The sequence below is a fragment of the Rattus norvegicus genome, chromosome 1 (genome assembly GCF_036323735.1).
Source record: "Rattus norvegicus strain BN/NHsdMcwi chromosome 1, GRCr8, whole genome shotgun sequence".
NCBI lineage: Eukaryota > Metazoa > Chordata > Mammalia > Rodentia > Muridae > Rattus > Rattus norvegicus.
This window is the reverse complement of record NC_086019.1, coordinates 207030023-207049057: the sequence shown is the minus strand read 5'-3', so window position 1 is coordinate 207049057 and position 19035 is coordinate 207030023. Positions and strand designations below refer to the sequence as shown.

The window sequence follows — 19035 nt, the reverse complement described above, 5'->3', positions numbered from 1 at the left end:
GGAGGGGAAAAGAAAGGGGAAGGAGAGGAAGAAGGAAGGAAAGGAGGAAGAGAGGGGGAAGAGGAAAAAAGTGAGAGGAAGAAAGGAGAGAAGTGAAGGGAAGAGAAGGGAGAGGAGAGGAGAAGTGAAGGGAAGAGAGGGAAAGAAAAAGAAGGGAAGGGAAAGGAAGGGAAGGGAAGGGAAGAGAAGGGAGGGAAAGAAAAAGAAGGGAAGGGAAAGGAAGGGAAAGGCTGCCTTTAGGAAAGAGGGTACAGCCACCTTGGGGAGGGAGGGTGGTTCTCCTTCATGCAGACAAAAGGATGTGGACCTGAGAGGACCCATCTACTAGGGATGGAACCCCACCCTCATGTACTCATCCAAAGGGCAGATGGTAAAACCAAGGCTCTGGAAGGAGAGTTGGGGGTAGGACCCATGCCACCCATGACAGACAGGATCTCCTAGCCCTTCTAGACAGTCCCCCTGGTCACACTGGACTGGGGTTTGTGCTGGCTCTACCTATTCTCCCACAGCCTACCTTGTTCCACCTCTGAGGTGTCCTGATATGAGGAAGGGCTCAGAGGGGACAGATGCATCTTCAATTTGCAGATTACTTCCTTCTGCCAATTGATGGGGGCAGACAATCTTCCTTCCATGCCAACTTACAAGTTCCCAACTTGGAGGTGGTCAGCAAATGGAGCCTGGTAATATTGGCCTGGCCACAAGAAAACCCAGGGGCTTTCCTGGCTCACCCAGTGTCTACTCTCAAATGCCTACACTCTAAACCCATAGCCCCTTGCTTTTCTGCTAGCTCCTTGGTGCTGGCTAGGAGTGGCTGGCTGCTGAAAACCTAATCCTGGGAATTGGATGGGCTGTCACCAGGTAGCCCCTTTATCCAAACCTGTCCTCTGAAAGAATCAAAGCACTGCCATCCAAAGAGAGGCCCTGATGCCTCAAGCCCCATTGGGAACTCACCCCAAAGTTACTTTGTGACAGGGAGACTGGGGCTCTCTAGAACCAGAAGAACTCCCCACAACCCTGTGGTCCAGTGCTACTGGAGCAGATGCAGAGACTCATGGTTATGCCGGCCTGGACAGTGCCCTACAGAACACTTCTACTGCAGCCTGGGATGTCCCCACAGATCACCCACCACTTGATCTGGGCTTTTCCCACAGAGTACCGCTCACCCTGACCCAGTCCCACAAAGACCACTGGTTCCTTGTCAACCTCCTTTGCATAGCAGTGGGTACACTCTGGGGACTCTCATCAGAGTATCCTAAGAAGCAGCCTGGAACAGCCTAACCTAGCTCTTCACCCTAAGCCCACAGAGGGCATGTCTAGTCACAGAAAGCCATCTCTAAAAGGGCCATCCTTGTGGGGATGGTGTTACAAGATCTTTGCAGGCTGGAGTCTTAAAGAACTTGGTTGGCAAAGACACTCAGACCAATGCTAGGAGAATGCTAGAAGCAAGCAGCTGCATTTTGAGTGTGTAGTCAGGGAAACTAAGTCACAAGAGGGTGATGTTTTACCCTTTCCATCTTCACCTTGACCCCTATCCCAAAAGTCTGAGTTCCCAGAGGAAAGGGCCTGGTCTGCTTCCTGTGGGTCTCTTCCCCAGGCAAGCCTTTACCTCCTCATGGCTCACTAAGCCCTTGCACATAACCTTCTCAGGGAAACTGAGGTAGAGGAAACTACTAGTTTAATAGTAGTGTCACCCTGATAGGGACATCCCGTCCTGGGCCATCTGTCCCCAGCCTCTTCTAGAACTGCCTACTTCAAATGGGGAAAGGTGGGCCTGTGATGTCGCAAATGTGCCAGGCATCTGGTTTCCCCTCCTTAACCCAAGGTGGAGATCCGAAGGAGCTGGATGGAAGGTGGTAGAAAACCTAGGACCCATTAGGAGGAAGACCACTGGTTGGGTGAAGTTTGGCTTCCTCTCTGTCTTCAAGGAGTTCTGACTTGGCCCAGCCTGGCTCAACTCTGTCATCTGGGGAAAGAGCTCCAGGACTTAGTTCCTAGGTTTCCAGCTCTCTGAGCACACCTTGAGAGGGCAAGTTTGGGGTCCCTCCACTGGGCTCCTGCCTCTCAGAAGAAGCCTCTCAATAGTGTTCAAGGCCTCTGATTAGAGTTCAGAGAGTCAGAGGGACAGGAGGTCCAGTAAGGAACCCTGCCTAGGTAACCCTTAGATTGTCCTATTGGTCAACAGATTTGGACATAGTCCAGAAAGGTTTCCAGGATTGATGGTCCAGAGCAGGACTCTCAGCAAAGCAGCATCAGATGACATCCCAGGAGCCAGAATAGCCATGCAAGTGAGAGAACAGATGGCCAGGTAGAATAGGCCAGGCCTGTGCAGAGGTGTCCCTTCTCCTGAGTTTGCTCCCAGTGAGAGGAGGCATGGCTCCATGCAGAGCTGGGGTATCAGGACGTGGGTAGTGTTTGAATCTGAAGCCTGCAAAGGCATGCTGAGCCTCTATCTGTAAGCTACATGACTGCCTTGTAGCTCCTGAGGCACTGCACAGTGGAGGTGTAGGGGAATTGAAGCAAGACCTTCCCTCAGTGTCACTCAGCAGTCTCAGCAGAGCCACTCGCAGCCCTGTGGAGATGCCACACCCTGCTCCCAAGAGACAGGAACAAGCTAATGACCCTGTGTTGGGTAGTCAGACAGGGAGAGAGCACTCCAGCAGAGGAAGAGTGGCAGTCCTGTATCAGTGGTGTGGGGAACACAGGCATGGTACACAGTAACCTTCCTGCCATCTGAGGCTCTGTGTGAGAGGCTTGCCTTGGACTTGATGTGTATAAGTGTCCTGCTATGCTCACCCTGGTATACCAGGGCAGGTACGAAGGAAGTGTCTGGCCTCTGCCTAGTGTGCCCGTTCCCCTGGAGTGGGAAGGCAGCATGGCGTGGGGAATTCCCCTGATCTGATCCAGCCCAAACTGACCCTGTTCAGCTCTGGCCTTCTGGGGCTTCCTGAATGGGAACTTCTTAGGCCAAATAACCCCTTCTGGGGACCGGGGACTTTCTTACCATTTCAAACGGAGAACCCCCTGGTCTGTGAGTCACCTTGTAAAGGCACAGTCCCTCCTCCTCCGGGGTCTCAGATTCGTTTTGAAAGGTCAGTAGTGCACTTTGCTCTTTCTTCCTCCATTTTGGGGAGGATGTCTTTAGGGGGCTCCCAGGCCTCTTTAGGCCTTAGAACCTCAGGACAGGAGTTCCTGACAGATGGACACAGGTGCAGCCCAGCCCTGGTCCTACAGCAAAATGGCTAGGGATTGGCTGTGGCTGCCAGAGCTGTGGGCACCCTTCACTGTGCTGCTTAGACCTCGGCATCTGAGACAGCTGAGAGAGGGGGCCGAGGAAGGGCCTAGGAGGAGGGTGGGGCTGGTTTGGCTGCTCGTAGCTGCCCTTCTATGGGCACAAGGTGGCAGGGGCACTGACGTGTGGGCATTTCTGAACAGGGTCACAGCTGTTGCCTGATCACTCTGTTCCACACACACCACAGCTTGTGTCCTCACCCAGCCTGGGCAGAGTGTCCTTGGAGTCCTTCTTGGGATGTCACGATGCATGTCCCCCTTCCCAGGAGACAGCCTTCAGAGAGCCTTTCTGAGAACATGGCCCTGGAACCCCAAGGCTGGCACAAGGATGCTGACCCAGGCCAGAACAGCCTCTGCTTAGCCTCAGACTCCTTTCCTGGCCTGAGGGTTCTCTGGCCAATTTTCAGACTGGGGTCCAAATGCAAAGCAGTAGTGGGGAGACCCACAACATGTACCTCTCAAAGTGAAATTTCTTCCCATTATCACTGGTAAGGACTGAGGACACTCACTACTGTCCCTTCCCATGATCTGGAGTCTAGCTCCATCTGACAAGGAAGCTTGCAAAGCAGAGACCTGCAACCTCCGCTAAGGTGGACCTTCTCTCACTGAGCCTGTGACTGAACCCTAAGGCTCCCACCCACCCTGACAGCCTGACAGCTCTGGTAGAAATTTTAGGTCTTACCTCTTTCTTCCCCTTCCTCTTATACACTTGGACCACAGCTCCCACATCCTGCTCCCCATGAGGCTGCTAGCCTTTGACCTGTCCCCAAGACCTGACACTCTCTTCTGAGACCTGTTCCTGGGACAGGACAGAGCAGGCCCCAGTGGCCTGGCTTATTCCCCATGTCTGCCCACTAGCAGCTTCCCTTCTCATGTCCCCCTCCCCCCGCCTTATGACCCAACACAGGGAAGATGTTTTAAAGGGCATCCCTTTACATCACAGATGCCCTTAAGCAGCTGGCAGCCTATAGGCCTCTCTGCTCAGCCCTGTCTGTGGCAGGGCAGTGGCCCCCTTTACCTCTGCTAATGTTCATTCCCAAACCCACTGTACCCAACAGCAGTGCCTGATACACAAGACACTATTGACCTTCTCTATCCCCCACGTAGCAGCTTTGGGAACCCCTGGGGCCTGGTCACCTCTCAGTATCTTAAGGCAGGCCAGGCCCCTCACACAAGCCTACAGGTCAGAGGTCAGGATTCCTAGGCCCAGTATCTCTAACACAGTTAATGCTCTCCCACTGTTTAGGTCATATCCAGGTACTCCCAGTCCCTTCCACACCAAGCATCCACCCCCTTTGTGTTGGCTATGAACCCTAGCCAAGGAGATCTAACCTTCTCCAGTTAGGTCAAGCTATAGAGGTAGAATAGAGGAGACACACACCTCTGTGGTTAAGAGAGGGTTTCTGAAGGCTAAGTCCTCGATTGGTAACCACTATCTGAGACTCTGCCCACTCGGGACTCGATACAAAGCAAGCTGCCCCACAGTGCTCACCCTTTGTCGTCTTCTGCATCTAGCTCTTCCTGCTCCTGGCATCTGGGATCGCTGGCAGCCTCTGCCATGGGCCTGGTGTCTTCGGTGTGGATGCACTTGTTATGGCTCCTGGTGCTTCTCTGTAGATGGGCGGTGGCCTAGAGTCTCGGCCCCCCAACCCCCCGCCCCAGGTTTCACTTCCTCCTTCCTGTAGCAGGTTGAGGTTTGAAACCTATGGGACTTGTTTCTTTTCTTTTTTTTTTTTTTTTTTTTTTTTTTTTTTTACTATGTTGCTGCAACAGAAGAGGAATGAAGAAAAAAAAAAAAAAAAAGACTAAACCCAAACCACTCATCAGGAAGTGTTGAGCAAGCTGCAGCCTCCTAGAGTGGCAGAAAAGGGCTGAGGGCAGAGGTGAGTAAGCTTGCTCCTTACAGCCCTGCCCCATGCAGCTGGGACATCCTGTGTATCTCTTACCAGCAGACCTGAGAGTAGCTAGTTCTCCCACAGTGTCCAGAGTCCATGGTCCCTTTAGTGTCTGTGGACTGCTTTCAGCTACTTTGCATGGAAGTCCTCTGTGCTTCGAAGTGTGCTCATAGAACATGGTAGAACTTAACTTTTGCTCTTTAACCATGTCCGGGGTCCCACATACGGTGCTCCCATGGTCTGTGGTTCTAGAGCTCGTCTCAATCTGTCTCCATTCCTAGCTACTGGGTGCTCATGTCTCCCTGCTCTGTCATCTAAGTTCTCTCTAATCCTGCCTCTGTGCTCTGGGCATTTGGAACTAATCGCAGAGTTCATTGATGTTCCCAACTATGATGGGGTGGGCCATGGGTTCTCCTGAGAGGCAGGACCAGAGGAAGGAAGGACTGAGGCTTCTGGGAGGGAACCAACGGGACTCTGGGTTATAAAGGAATGATGGGGAGTGTGAGGACCAGATCCCAAAGTCCCAGGACTTGCTCTGGGAAGTCCCAGGAAGTGTCACTGGGACAGGTTGGGGCAGCTACAGCATGGTAGATTGTCTCCTTGAAGCCTGCTGGCCCAAGAGAAAGAAAGGAAGGAGCCAGTGCCCTCTTTTCCAGCACTGGACAGTGGGTGACCTGAGAAATCTCACTGTGAGGTCTTGCAGGAGAAGAGGCCATAGAGTGTCATCTAGAGGTAGACCTGTGTTTGCAAGCCTGCCTGACTGCAGCGAGCCCTTTCTTAGCCACATGGCTCAGTGGTGGGCAGAGCCTGCCTCACTCTATCACAGTCCTGAAGAGGGGGCATCAATAAGGCCGAGGTGAGCGGTGTTCGGCAGATTAGGCAGAACACCTGCCGGCTTTCTCCTCAGCCTCCTCTCCCCTTTTGCACTTTGCTTCCTTGGGACCCTCCTAAGTGCTCAGTGGATAAGTGGCTAGGAATGCATTTGGCAGGTGACAGAGCTATGCCACTTCTGTTCTGACACCTCTTAAGAGGTTTTCACTGGTTCCTATGTCTGTCACAGGGCTCGGCTATCCAGGCACCTTATCTGGGCATTCCAACCCCTAATCTATGAACTTTCTCTGGCCTGCTTGTCCTTAGGGCTGGGGGATGGGGAGGTGGAAACCATTGGCTACCTACAGACTGGACTGGTTTCCTAGTTTTCAGGGCCTCTAATCCAGCAGCTAACATCTTTCCGATGGAAATTTGGACCTTAACAGCATAGACCCTTCGGGCCTGCAGAAGGGGAAACCCCAGTGTGGTTCTCTCAAAGCTGAAGTATTGTAAAGTCAGTCCCAAGAGTAGCAGTGTGGAAGGCAGGACTCCTGAAAGGGGATGGGTCTTATACCCAGGTCACATCATAAGAGTGACTTTCCTGTAAACGTGAATTTTAGGCTGGCAAGATGGCTCAGTAGGCAAAGGTGTTTGAGACTAAGCCTGATGATCTGAGTTCAATCCATCAGACCCACATGGTGAAAGGAGAGAACCAATTCCTACAGGTTGTCCTCTGATCTCCACACACGTGCCCTGGCACATACACAGTGGCATTATCTGGGGCTTCCAGCCCCTACTCTCTATGACCTCTCTTTGACCGGCTGGTTGGTTCTTAAGGCTGAAGGATAGGCAGGAGGAGGCCATTGCCACCTAGAGGTTGGGCTGACTTCCTAATTTGCAGGCCCCTGCTCCAGTTTTCCAAATGGTAATTCAGACCCTACCAGCAGAGGCGTGCGTGTGTGTGCACATGTGTGTGTGTGTGTGTGTGTGTGTGTGCATGTGTGCGTGCGTGTGTTTATATGAGCCCTCCCTAACAAGGTTGTCTTGCCACTTGATGGGCATTAAGGAGGCCTCCCAGGAGTCACCCCATGTTCCTGTATGTCCAGTCTCCAGAGCTGTGAGCTAAGCATGTCTTTGTTGTTTATAAGTCACTCTGTCTCAGGGATACTGTGTAGCAGTGGGAAGTATATCAAGATCCCTGGGACCTGTGGGTGCTATGTGAGCTGTCTCACCCATTATTTTAGTCCCATCTGAAATGGGAGATTTTACCTTCTCTGAGTTTCATGCAGACCCCAGCCATCAAAGAGGGTGCCCCTGCCTTTCTGGCCTGTCTCCATCTTCCCAGACTGATGCAGAGGCTGAGCCCTCCCATTAAGGATTGGATTGCATACTCCAAGATGCATATGTTGAAGCCTTAAACCTCAGGACTTCAGAATGTGACCTTATTTGGAAATTGCCATGTTGCAGATGTAACCAGTTAGGATGAGGTCATTGAGGGGAAGGGCCTGTTCCAAGATGATTGGTGACCTTACGAAAAGAGGAAATTTAGGCACACGTACACCACACACACACACACACACACACACACACGAGAGAGAGAGAGAGAGAGAGAGAGAGAGAGAGAGAGAGAGAGAGAGAGAGAATAACTCCACTTAGCCCCATAGTGCCTGCTCTATCTGTCTAGTCTTCTGCTTCCAGAATGAGAAAAATATGTCTGCTGTTCATAAGGTTTAAATCTGAAGTGTTTCTCACAGGCTCATGTTTTGAATGATAAGTCCCGTGTGTGTGTGTGTGTGTGTGTGTGTGTGTGTGTGTGTGTGTGTGTTTTGCTGGAATAAAACCCAGAGCCTTGTAAGGGATCTACCTCTGAGCTGTATCCCCAACCCTTTGTGCTGCTAACTTTAAAGACTGTGCAGGCTGTGTACACTCATTTTGAAGCCTTTGGGAGGTGGGGCCAGGCTTGGCAGAAGTAGGTCAGTAAGGACAGAACTTTGTAGGTCCCCTACTTTTGTGTCTGGGTTGTTTTCTCTATTTTCTAGTGAGCCTCTGTTGAGGTCAGGCTGTGCCTTACTCTAAGGGACTCCATATTGTATAAGACAGTGGCTTTCAAGGCTGTAGACAGTTGCTTTGGGAGCCGCCATTTCACAAGCAGCTTTGCTTTGAATCTACTTTGATGGAGAAGAAAGACTGCAGCCCCTGGCGGGACTCAGAACTGCACCATCTGTCAGGTATTCCCTATACAGTACAGACTGATAAATAAGTATTTCCTGGGAACAGAAAGGGAGCCACACCGTGTGTGTGTGTGTGTGTGTGTGTGTGTGTGTGTGTGTGTGCGTGTGCGCACACGTGTGAATCGAGGCCTTAGGGACTGAGAGTGTATTAAAATCATAGAGACCTGACCCAAGAACTTATCAGACACCCAACCCCAAGGGAAGGGTGTCACTTCCTTACTTGCCCCCCCCAACTGATGGACACCTAACACCGTGATGGCATGGCCCCTACCGACCTGTCATCTGATACCTGGTGTCAAGGACTGACAAACAGAGCAATCCCCCACAGGTCTCAGGAGCTCCATCTGAGCTCGGTCCCCTCTGTTGATGTGTCCTCCTTGATTGCCTGCCAGTCTACTTTCACCCCTCAGGACTTGGACCCCCAGTTCTCTGCTCCGGAGCCCTTTGGATCTTTCACCTGGCACCTAGACTCAACAGCTTCACCCTCACACCTTGACTGTAGCGGCTGCTCACCCCAGCCCTGGTTTGGTTTGCTATCTTATCAATACAGACCCTCTCTCAGCTCCTGGAACCTCTTGAACTCTTCAGGAGCCTGGAACTTGCATTCCTTGTGCAAACTGCATCTGATACTACGGATAGAGATGCATTCATCGTGTGCTCCGTGGGACCTGAGAGTTAATATTAGCAGTTAAGATGGGAACGCAAGGAGCTGCATGTGTTTCAGCTGGGCTACAAGGGAGCAAGTTGGGGTCATGGAAACCACCAAACCTTATACATGTATTGTTAATGGATACATTCTAACACTGTTTAAAGACACAGACTCTTTGTGTCTTAAATAGTGCTCTCAGGGCAGCCTCTACGTGAGGGATCTCTACCATGTGCTCTCACTGTCCAGGAAGGAGCCCCCCCCTCTGTCCTTCCTGCTGTGATGAACTGAAATGTTCCTCAAACCAAGTGCCAAAACAAATTGTTCATTCATTAAATTGTTTCTGCTGGGTATTCGGCCACAGCTGTATATAAGTATAAGTTTATATATAAGTTTTATGTAAGTTTAGTCACCATCTACAGAACACTCAGTGCGGACTTCCTATGTGTCTGTCAAACAGGTCCAGACCCTCGAAGGCCTACAGGGCAGGAAGCGTCCCTATCTTCCAGGACCTGTAGGAGTTGTATCCACAGGCTACATGATGATGCTCTGGAGCCCTAAGAGTGCCTTAGAGTCATGCATACTCACTCTTTCCTCTCCCACTACCTTCCCCATTCTCAACAGACTACGTGTCTGTCCTTCCTGCTTCTTAGGGAACATAGAAACCAGGGTTCTAGGTGTCCTGATGCAGGTTCCTTCCAAATAGGAGAGCAGACAGGCTCCCATTGGCTGTGGCGCTCCTTGAACCCGGGTTCTAATCCTCCCACATTTCAGGGCCACCACATTCTGCAGTCCACCCCATCCCTTTCAGGGTTACATTCTCTACCATCACCTTTATTCTGTCTGGACCAACGAGTGTGCTGAGATAGGGTGCTCCTCGTAGGAAGTGCTGGCCAGTTGGTTGTCTATGGTGTGCGTGTGTGTGTGTCTGTGTCTGTCTGTCTGTCTCTCTGTGTGTGTGTGTGTCTGTGTGTCTGTGTCTCTGTGTGTGTGTGTGTGTGCGTGTGTGTGTGTGTCTGTGTCTGTCTGTCTGTCTCTCTCTCTCTCTGTGTGTGTGTCTGTGTCTGTCTGTCTGTCTCTCTCTGTGTCTGTGTGTGTGTGTCTGTGTCTCTGTGTGTGTGTGTTCGTGTGTGTGTGTGTCTGTGTCTGTCTGTCTGTCTCTGTGTGTGTGTCTGTGTGTCTGTGTCTCTGTGTGTGTGCGTGTGTGTGTGTGTCTGTGTCTGTCTGTCTCTCTCTCTCTCTCTGTGTGTGTCTGTGTGTCTGTCTCTCTGTGTGTGTGTTTGTGTGTCTGTGTCTGTGTCTGTCTGTCTGTCTCTGTGTGTGTGTCTGTCTGTCTGTCTCTGTGTGTGTGTGTGTGTGTGTGTCTGTGTGTCTGGGTCTCTGTGTGTGTGTGTTCGTGTGTGTGTGTGTGTGTGTGTGTGTGTGTGTGTGTGTGTGCTGTCTGAACTCCCTGCTGACAAAAGTCCTTGTCAGTCACAATCCTTCCTCCTTCCCCCAATTCACACACATCATTGATTCACTTGGAGTCATTGACTCCTCGAACTCCAAAGGGCAGTATTAGATCAGGACAAAACTAAAATAGTGTCTAGGGTCAAAAGACTGATAAAGCAAGGGAGGATTCAAGCTGGAGCTGGGATGCGCCCTGCTTTGCCTAGGAAGACAGGGTGGGAAGGCATAGCTGAGGAGAACACCGGTGAACTAGGCAGGGCAGATCATCTGGAGCTGGAAATATCTCCCAAAGGCAGGAACGAGACGTGGGCAAGTCCACTTCTGGTTTGTTCCCAGCAGCAGACAGAGCTGCAGGCAGCTGAGGTGGTCCCTAGGGGGGCAGGGGTGTGGGCAGAGTGATGGGGGTGGGGTGGGGGGAGATTTAATAGAGATTTAATGGCTTCACTTGAATAAGGGACCACAGAGACACTATGACACCCAGGTCCTGGGTGGCGAGACCAGGTGGAACTTTCACCGACGGGTAAGCAGAAAGAAAGGCAGGCTTGGAGGGCTGAGGTTTGCCTGTCACTTGAGTGTAGGAGAACTAAAGATTCCCAGGCTATAGCCTGCGTTTCTTTCTGTGGAGTTTAAAGGAAAGATGGGGTGGGTACTGTTAGAAATACATTCGGGACCACAAAGAAAGAGACAGACCATCACTCCAACTGAAGGCAAACTTTTCTTCTGATCAAGAGGGTGGGCTGTTCTGACTTAGGTGGTGACTGTCTTTTCCCCATTCACAGGGGCCCTCAGTCCTAATTTAGTTTGTAGTCTGACAAGAATCGGCACCCAGGGAATGAAGGAGGAAAGGGAATAGGGTCACTGCTCTAGGCCATCAAATTCTTGGAATGCAGCAGGGAGCCTTTGTGTAAACAAAGGTTTTACTGAGTGAGGAAATTAGACAATTTGTGTAAGTCTTACAAGGTGGGGGAGATAAAAATATTTGAATTCCTTGTTCTTAACACAAGTTTTATAGTGTTTGATAGAAAGGACTCATATTTGATGTTACTTCTAAGTCCTCCCTTATTTTTAACCGTTCCGTACTGTCTTAGAGTAGCACACAGAAATGGGGAGGGTGTACCTGTCCAGTAAGAGTTGACTCAATACGAGATAGTTAAGTCCTTACAAGGAATTAATTCCTGTACCTGTTTCACGATTTAAGCGAAACCCACCTTCCTAGGGGTGGTCCCTTGACCAGGAGACTCACCTGGCTCCATTGAAATGTTAAGTCTGCACCCAGACCAGAGATCCTATTCATTTGATCAGGAAGGGTTTTCTGCTAACAGGCTGGCTGTCATTGCTACTTTATTATTCTGCCCCTCTAAAGACCTAGAAGCACTTGAGAACAAGATCAGACATCCCAAAACACTTTTGGTATCTTTGGCCCCTGGCAAAGACGAAGCTGCCAAGAGTCCTAAAGGACATTTCTAGCTTGTAGTCTAGAAAGAAGTTGGTTACTTTTCTTTGGGATCTTTTTACCCTAAACTGCCTAGTCAGTTTCCCCCTCCTGATCTTATGCTTCCTCCCTCTGAAAAGGTAACCCTAATGCCACTATAGCATGGGGTTCCTGACTGGTCTGGCAGCTTCCAGCTTGTCAGGTCCAAAAGAAACTCCGAGGCAGAGTTTCGGCACCAAATGTATAAAATGAGGCATGACTGCTCCAAGGTGTGGTGGGGGAGGAGGTTTTTATTGTAGATATAAAGAATAGTGCAGCCAGAGGCATCTGGAATAGTCCAAGGCAGGGAGAGAAGCTAGTGGACTAAACATGACCAGCAGACTGAACCAGGCCATGAGAGCAAAGAGAGATGAAGAGAAAGAAAGGAAGAGAAGAGAAGAGAGATTGAGAACAAAGAGGAGAGAAGGCCAAGAGGGAGGAGGCTGAAGAGAGGGAACAAAAACAATGCATAGCTCAAATAACAGGGTTATAAAGGAATGAGAAGCTGGGGGAAGGGAAGCTCATGAGGGTAGGGGACAGGGCCCCAAGAGCCAGGGGGAGGGCTGGAGAGATGACTCAGTGGTTAAGAGCACTGACTGCTTTTCCAGAGGTCCTGAGTTCAAATCCCAGCAACCACCTGGTGGCTCACAACCATCTGTAATGAGATCTGATGCCCTCTTCTGGTGTGTCTGAGAAAAAAAAAAGAAAGAAAGAAAGAAAAGAAAAGAGCCAAGGGGAGCCAGAATGCCAGCATGACCTCTGTAACAAGTACTCGCAATGTTGAGGGAGCCTGGAGGCCAGCCTGTGCTTTGACAATAAACATCACAGTTAGCCATTTGCCTCAGTTTCTTTCAGACTTGACGTGGCTGAATTTGGGTTGTCAGGTATGGCAGTTTTGGGGTACCCCCTCAAGAAGGTCTATCTAAAAGACCCCAACTGTTAAATATAGGAAAAAGGGAAGTCCTTGACTGATACCTAGAGAGGATTTTTAAATGGCCCCCAAAAGTCCGTTAGAATCTCTTGGGCTCACAAGAGCCTTTATCTGCTGGGCTCTTTGTTCTTCAGCCTCTAAGGCTAGTTTCCAGAGTAATGGATGCACAGTTTGTATTCATGCCCTTTGATAGCTGTTGGATCAGTTAAGTTAGCATGATGTCCTTCCCATATGGCTTCTAGATAGGGAAAGAAGAGATATTGGGCTGTCATTTAAATTTAGGTTAGAACAATAGCGGACTTGTCTTCCTTGGCTGCTGGCAGATACTGCTGTGAGCCAAAGTCTGAAGTCTTCTATCTGGGCAATCTTTTTATGGAGAAGAAAATATTAGTGTGATATAGTTGTCTAAATAACATCTTCTGTAGACTTATGTCGAATGTCAGGGGCGTGTGATCCATTGGACTGTTACCAGTCCTCTTAGTCCTCAGGGTGTTTAAGACCATGCAGGTGGTTAAGATTAATTTCTATCTCTGTACTGTCAAGATCAGTTGAGGATCTGATCATTAGGGGTCACTTGGGCTTGGGAGGAGCCTTGGACTCCCTGAGCCCTGAGTTGTCCGTATCTGTGAGATTGTGTAAGGCCTTGCGTGGCCTGCCTGTGACTTCCCTCGGAAGAACTGAGGAAATCTCTCCTCTGTATTGACCTCCTTTGCAGGCAGGATGCTGGTTAGAACTCACTGAGTGGGTCTCCATGGCCTCCCCAAACAAGAGAATAGGTGACTGTTCACACTTACAGGACATTTTGAGATGGACTACAGTCCCCTGGGACTTCAGTGATCTTGGAAGACAAGAGGCAAAATATTCTGCTGTTAATCCCTCTAACTGAATTAGTATAGTCTCCAAGGATGTTACTGAACATTCAGAAGATCAGTTACACCAGTCTAGTCCTTTTAACTACTGTATAATATTTTAAAAACCAGATATTACCAAATAAACTTTAACAAGAAATCCATTTAGCTGTCCTTAAAATTATTGATCTTGGGGGTGGGGAGAAAAAAATTATTGGTCTTTGACCTTAGAAATTTGAAAGACATCTATCTATCTATCTATCTATCTATCTATCTATCTATCTCTTCCTCTTCCCCTTTTTCTTCTCTCTCTTATATTCACAGACACATGGCCACACACAGATACACACACAGACAAACACACACAAATGAAGCTAGGCTACTTGGGCTAATACCATATTCATCATCTTAAAGTCTCATCCTTTGTGTATCTTAATTACCTTGCTCAGACCTTCATAATTTACATAAGCTTTCTAATATTTTCCATTCTGGAAACATCTAGTCATTTTAATCTTCATATATATAAATCCCTCTTTACTAAAACAATTTCCATGTTTACCTCATAACATTTTCTTTTCTGTTCTTTTACTTTTACTTTTCTTTTTTTTACTGATACCTTTCTTAATACCCTCAGATATTATAACATTAATAAATGAATTTACTATCTGTTGTGATAATTTTCTCCCTGAGGGATTCTTAAGCAATATGTATCCCCTCCTCATAAAGTTCCACAGATCCAATTTCATCAAAGTTCACCCGGGGGAGTCAATGAATTTATTGGGCTTACTTATTGACCATTCTGTGAGGGGTTCCTGGCTGGAGTGTGGATTCACAAAAGCAGCCACACTGGGAAGTCTACACTTGGTGTGGATAATGGCTTTCCACTAGCTGCACCCCCTTCTCCCTTACCTTTTCTAGCATACATACTTTTAACTCCTCTCCCAAATCATGAGGGAATATGTGATTAGGGCGGAATTGCATACAACTGTTCAGGAGAGAGGCTAGATATTCAAAATGATGGCCCAATGACCCTTATCACCCACTTCCTTCTACAAAAGAATATAAACTGTCAACAAACACAGCATTGGCCATCTTTTGTGAGTAGATATAGATGACCTTGTGAAGGCAACGATGTCTTCTTGGCTTAGGATAGAGCTGGGCAAGAGAAAGTGGAATAGAAATGACACACGTGGTAATTATTTATTAATTAACATTATTTAGGTTCATACTGTTAATTGTGAAGCTTGGAGAGTTCCCAGGCAAACCTTATATAAAGACAAGGCAGTCTTTATACACTGTATGGAGTCACTAGCACAACCGCTTTTTTGGTTCTGAATGAGTGTGTAGCAGGTCCACAGGAGCAGTAGATACACAGCAGAACACCATCATAATATGTTTACAGCATACAGCAAAGCTCAACTAAGAAATTCCTGTTAAAACTGAAGTTATTATTGAGAGATCTTTTTTTTTTTTTTTTTTTGGTTCTTTTTTTCGGAGCTGGGGACCGAACCCAGGGCCTTGCACTTCCTAGGTAAGCGCTCTACCACTGAGCTAAATCCCCAGCCCCTATTGAGAGATCTTTAGACACAGAGGGTCCCTCTGTCCTCTCCATAGATGAGCATCCCATTAGCTGTTTTCACCACAGACATTTTTATCTTGTGTGATAAAAACTGAACCCATTGGCTTACATTGGGTAAGGGTCTTGCTATTGAGGCCAGTGGCAACTAGTTGGGCCAAAAGCACCTGCATTCCTTATAATCTGATGAGATCTGTTCAGACGTGTGTCATCATCTGTTGGATCATGTACTGGGAAGAGGGATTAAAAGAGACAGAATATATATGGACACACACACACTAATACAATATATATTATAGTACTATACTAGATAGAAACTTGAATCTGAATGGGCACCTTCTCATGATTGAGTAGCAGTCTGCATCCATCACAGAGAGAAGTGTTCCGGTCCATCCCTGGATAGACTTGAATTGGCCAATACTGACAGTTTAGATGCCTCTGTAAATGGAGGCAGACAACCTGAAAAAGTTGGTAAATATCCTACTCCCTGTAAAGAAAATAAGTTGTTAGACAATATAATACTCTTATTTTTCTATAAAGGGCACCTTTCCCCCTCTAGTTTATATTCAGATTAGACCTGTGTGTAAAAAAATAATTAGACATTTCTTTAAGACCCATGGATGAAGAGATCCCAATGGATAGGGATGCAATGAGGGGGGAGTCTTTACTGACAAGGACCCATCAGTGAGACAAAAGAGAAGATACTTGGAGTGTCTCCCAGATCTTTCTTGTCTCCTTCTGGAGAGTTCCTAGCTCTTACCCATTTCCTCATGAGTAACCACAAAGAAAGGAGATATCTATCACATTAGTGGCCTTATTGATATAGACGTGGTACCTATATACTTCCTGTCCTTATTAGCCACCATGAAGAAGAGAGAGTCCCTTTAGATTATCCATGCCTACAAATTCGACTCTAATAACCTGTGACCTTACTGAATTCTCTCTTATTTTTTCCGTCTGATTTTAATCTGTTTATGCTAGATTCCTGTCCAGCAAAACTCCTGGGGAAAAGTATATCCTCATATGCCAAAGAAATCACTCAACTTCTAATGATTGTATAAATTAGCTTGGATTTTGGCTCCCTGTGGATTAAACTTCCAATGTTTCCTTTAAACACTCCCTTTCACCCTTCACACTTACAATCTATCCGTCTGTTACTTTTATCAGTCTGAACAGGAGGCAAACATGAGAGCCCTCAGGGTGCCTTCCTCTTTTAAAAGATGGCTTTCTGTCACTTGGGCTGCCTGGGTTAGAAAAGGTGTAGTATGATTTACTACACACTGTCTTGGAATAAGAATCCATAATTTAGAGAAATCAGTACACAGGAAGCATTCTCAACAACGTAGCAAGAGACAGCATCAGAATATATTTTTGCACTTTGCCTGTTTACGTCAAATCAACCAGACAGTGAAAACACAAGCACAGTATCCAGGACGTGATGGGGCAAAAGTAAGTGGACAGCAAACATGGAGCAGAGGAGCCCTGAGTAGCTTAGAGACAGATAGTCTTGGAGATTCTCCGTACCAAAAGCAGGCATTAATACCCAGCACAGCCTGCGTCTCCAGCCTTGTGCCCAGGCAGATAGGTTCTTCCTTGCCTTCAGCTCTTGTAGCTGCCCACTGGTACAGTTCGTCGAGCACCTGGCAATGTATTCTTTTGGTTCCCTTGTGGGTGGCCTAGTTAGGGTTACCATAGCTATGACAAAACACCATGACCAATAACAAGTTTTGAGGAAAAGGTTTACTTCCTCACACTTCCACACTGTAGTCCATCACTGAAGGAAGTCGGGGCAGAAATTCAAAGCAGAGCAGGAACCTGAAGGTAGGAGCTGATGCAGAGGCCATGGAGAGGTGCTGCTTGCTGGCTCGCTTCTCCTGCTTGCTCAGTCTGCTTTTTTTATAGAACCTAGGACCTCCAAATCAGAGGTGGCACAATGGTCTAGGCCCTCACCCATCAATCGCTAATTAAGAAAATGCCCTACAGCTGGATCTTATGGAGGCATTTTCTTAATCAAGGTTCCCTCCTACCAGATGAAGATAGCTTGTGTCAAGTTGACATAAAGTTAGTCAGCACATCTTGAGATCTGACTCTCAAGAGTTCACGGTGAGCTGATGTGAATTCACGAGAGCACTGTTTTAAGTCTAACCACTTCAAAGTGTCAGCTTCTTTTGATACCTGTCTAGTGTCGGAGGCACATGGCTGAGAAAACTCTTAAATCCCTTCTATAAACCAATATATATATATATATATATATATATATATATATATATATATATATATATATCATAGGAAGCAATGAGTCAAAATTACAACAAAGCCAAAACAAACAACAAACAAACAAAACACCCAAAAAAACAAACAAACAGAAAAACCTAGAACAAACAACTATGATGGAGACTGGGTGTTGCTTCCTTAGCATAATGTAAAAGGGGACAGTCCCCTGAGGTCTCAATGGCATCAGAAAATGTATGGGTGCCCTATTTTAATTATCACATGGCATTCACCATGTTTATGATGTCATTGACGAAGATGGTGAGAAAACACATGGTTACTTTCTGGTCCTGAGCCCAGCCCCATGATAAAGTGAGCTCATCCTCTATCAGGGCACAAGTCCCTGTGGGATCCACACATAACACAGATTAAATGTGGACAGTTTCACCCATTTCTTAAAAAAGATGCCTTGTTGGGTTAGCATAGGACATAGTTCTTAATGACCTTGCTGGGAGGCCCCAGCTAGAAAAAAAAAAAAAAAAAACAACCAGAAGGAGGAAATCTATGGTTCTAATTAAGAAAGTTGAGTCCCTGTATCTTCCTAGGCAAATTGTAACTGTGGACACCAAGTGTTGTCATCTGGGTCTTGTTTTACCATCCACTCAGCCCCTAGGCAAAAGAATTTTGCTCGGCACCATTTTATCCCACTCAAGCCTCTTGGGGGCTAAGATCAGATAGCCCTGTGTTGGCTAGAATTTAAGATCTTTGGAAACCAACTAATTAAAATAGTTAATCCTAATTTAAAACTTTAGCCGCCTTGAGTGGCACTTATACCCAGTGAGAAAAATCAGCTGTTGAATGGCATCGTCTAAGGAGGTCAGATTTAACCACACCAAAAGACTGCTTTTACTTTTTACATCACCTGATTATTACACCTGATGTGATGTTTCCCAGGTTCTTTGAGGGAACTGGGGAGAGAGAGAGAGAGAGAGAGAGAGAGAGAGAGAGAGAGAGAGAGAGAGAGAGAGAGATTCTAAGGCTAAGATGGGGAGACAGGCTGGGCCTGGGGGCTCAAATCTGCAATGCTAGCCAGTTGGAAGATTTGAGGCAGTAGGATCAAAGTTCAAGGCCAGCCTAGGCAATTTTTAGTGGGACCCTGTCTTTATTACAAAGAGCTTAACAGTAGACCGCTTACATAGCTTAATGGTAGATCATTTGTCCAGTACACATGAGACCCTAGGTTTATTCCCCCATGCTTAAAATGTAAGAAAACAGGGATCCAGGCCTTTATTAGAAGCTCAGGTTTACATGGCCTAGGGGACACGGAGAGTTGGGTCCCTGGGAGAAGACTAGGTGAGGAGCACAGGCTTGGTGACAGATGGGAGGTGGCTCATGAGTTGAGCTAAGAACAGTCTAAAGTGTGAAACCAAGGATGCGGACATGCCAAGACAGGAGAACAAAAGGCAAGTCTGCTTTGGTGATAGCTTCTTTAGTAGCTTTGCTAGAAAGCACAAGCAGGGTCAGGGGGCATGGGGATTGCTAACTGAGTCTGTGCAGAGCCCCACCAGCAGCAAGGAGGCAAGGTCCCCTGTGCCAAGTCTGGCTTATCTTCCTAGGAGCATACAGGCTGGGGAGTGGGCAGGACCCCACCTGAAGGTGGGGGAAACACACCATGGGCC

The 19035-nt window shown here is 47.7% G+C and overlaps 1 protein-coding gene across 1 annotated transcript in view; it reads right to left on the bottom strand.

Moving 5' to 3' along the window:
- Lsp1 (lymphocyte-specific protein 1) overlaps positions 1 to 4901 on the bottom strand; it is a 33735-nt gene extending 28834 nt beyond the window's left edge. Inside the window, exon 1 of the mRNA NM_001415989.1 lies at positions 4781 to 4901. Coding sequence (NP_001402918.1) covers positions 4781 to 4848 — 68 coding nt within the window. The 5' untranslated portion in view covers positions 4849 to 4901. The remainder of the gene's footprint in view (positions 1 to 4780) is intronic.
- Positions 4902 to 19035: the final 14134 nt, after the last annotated feature.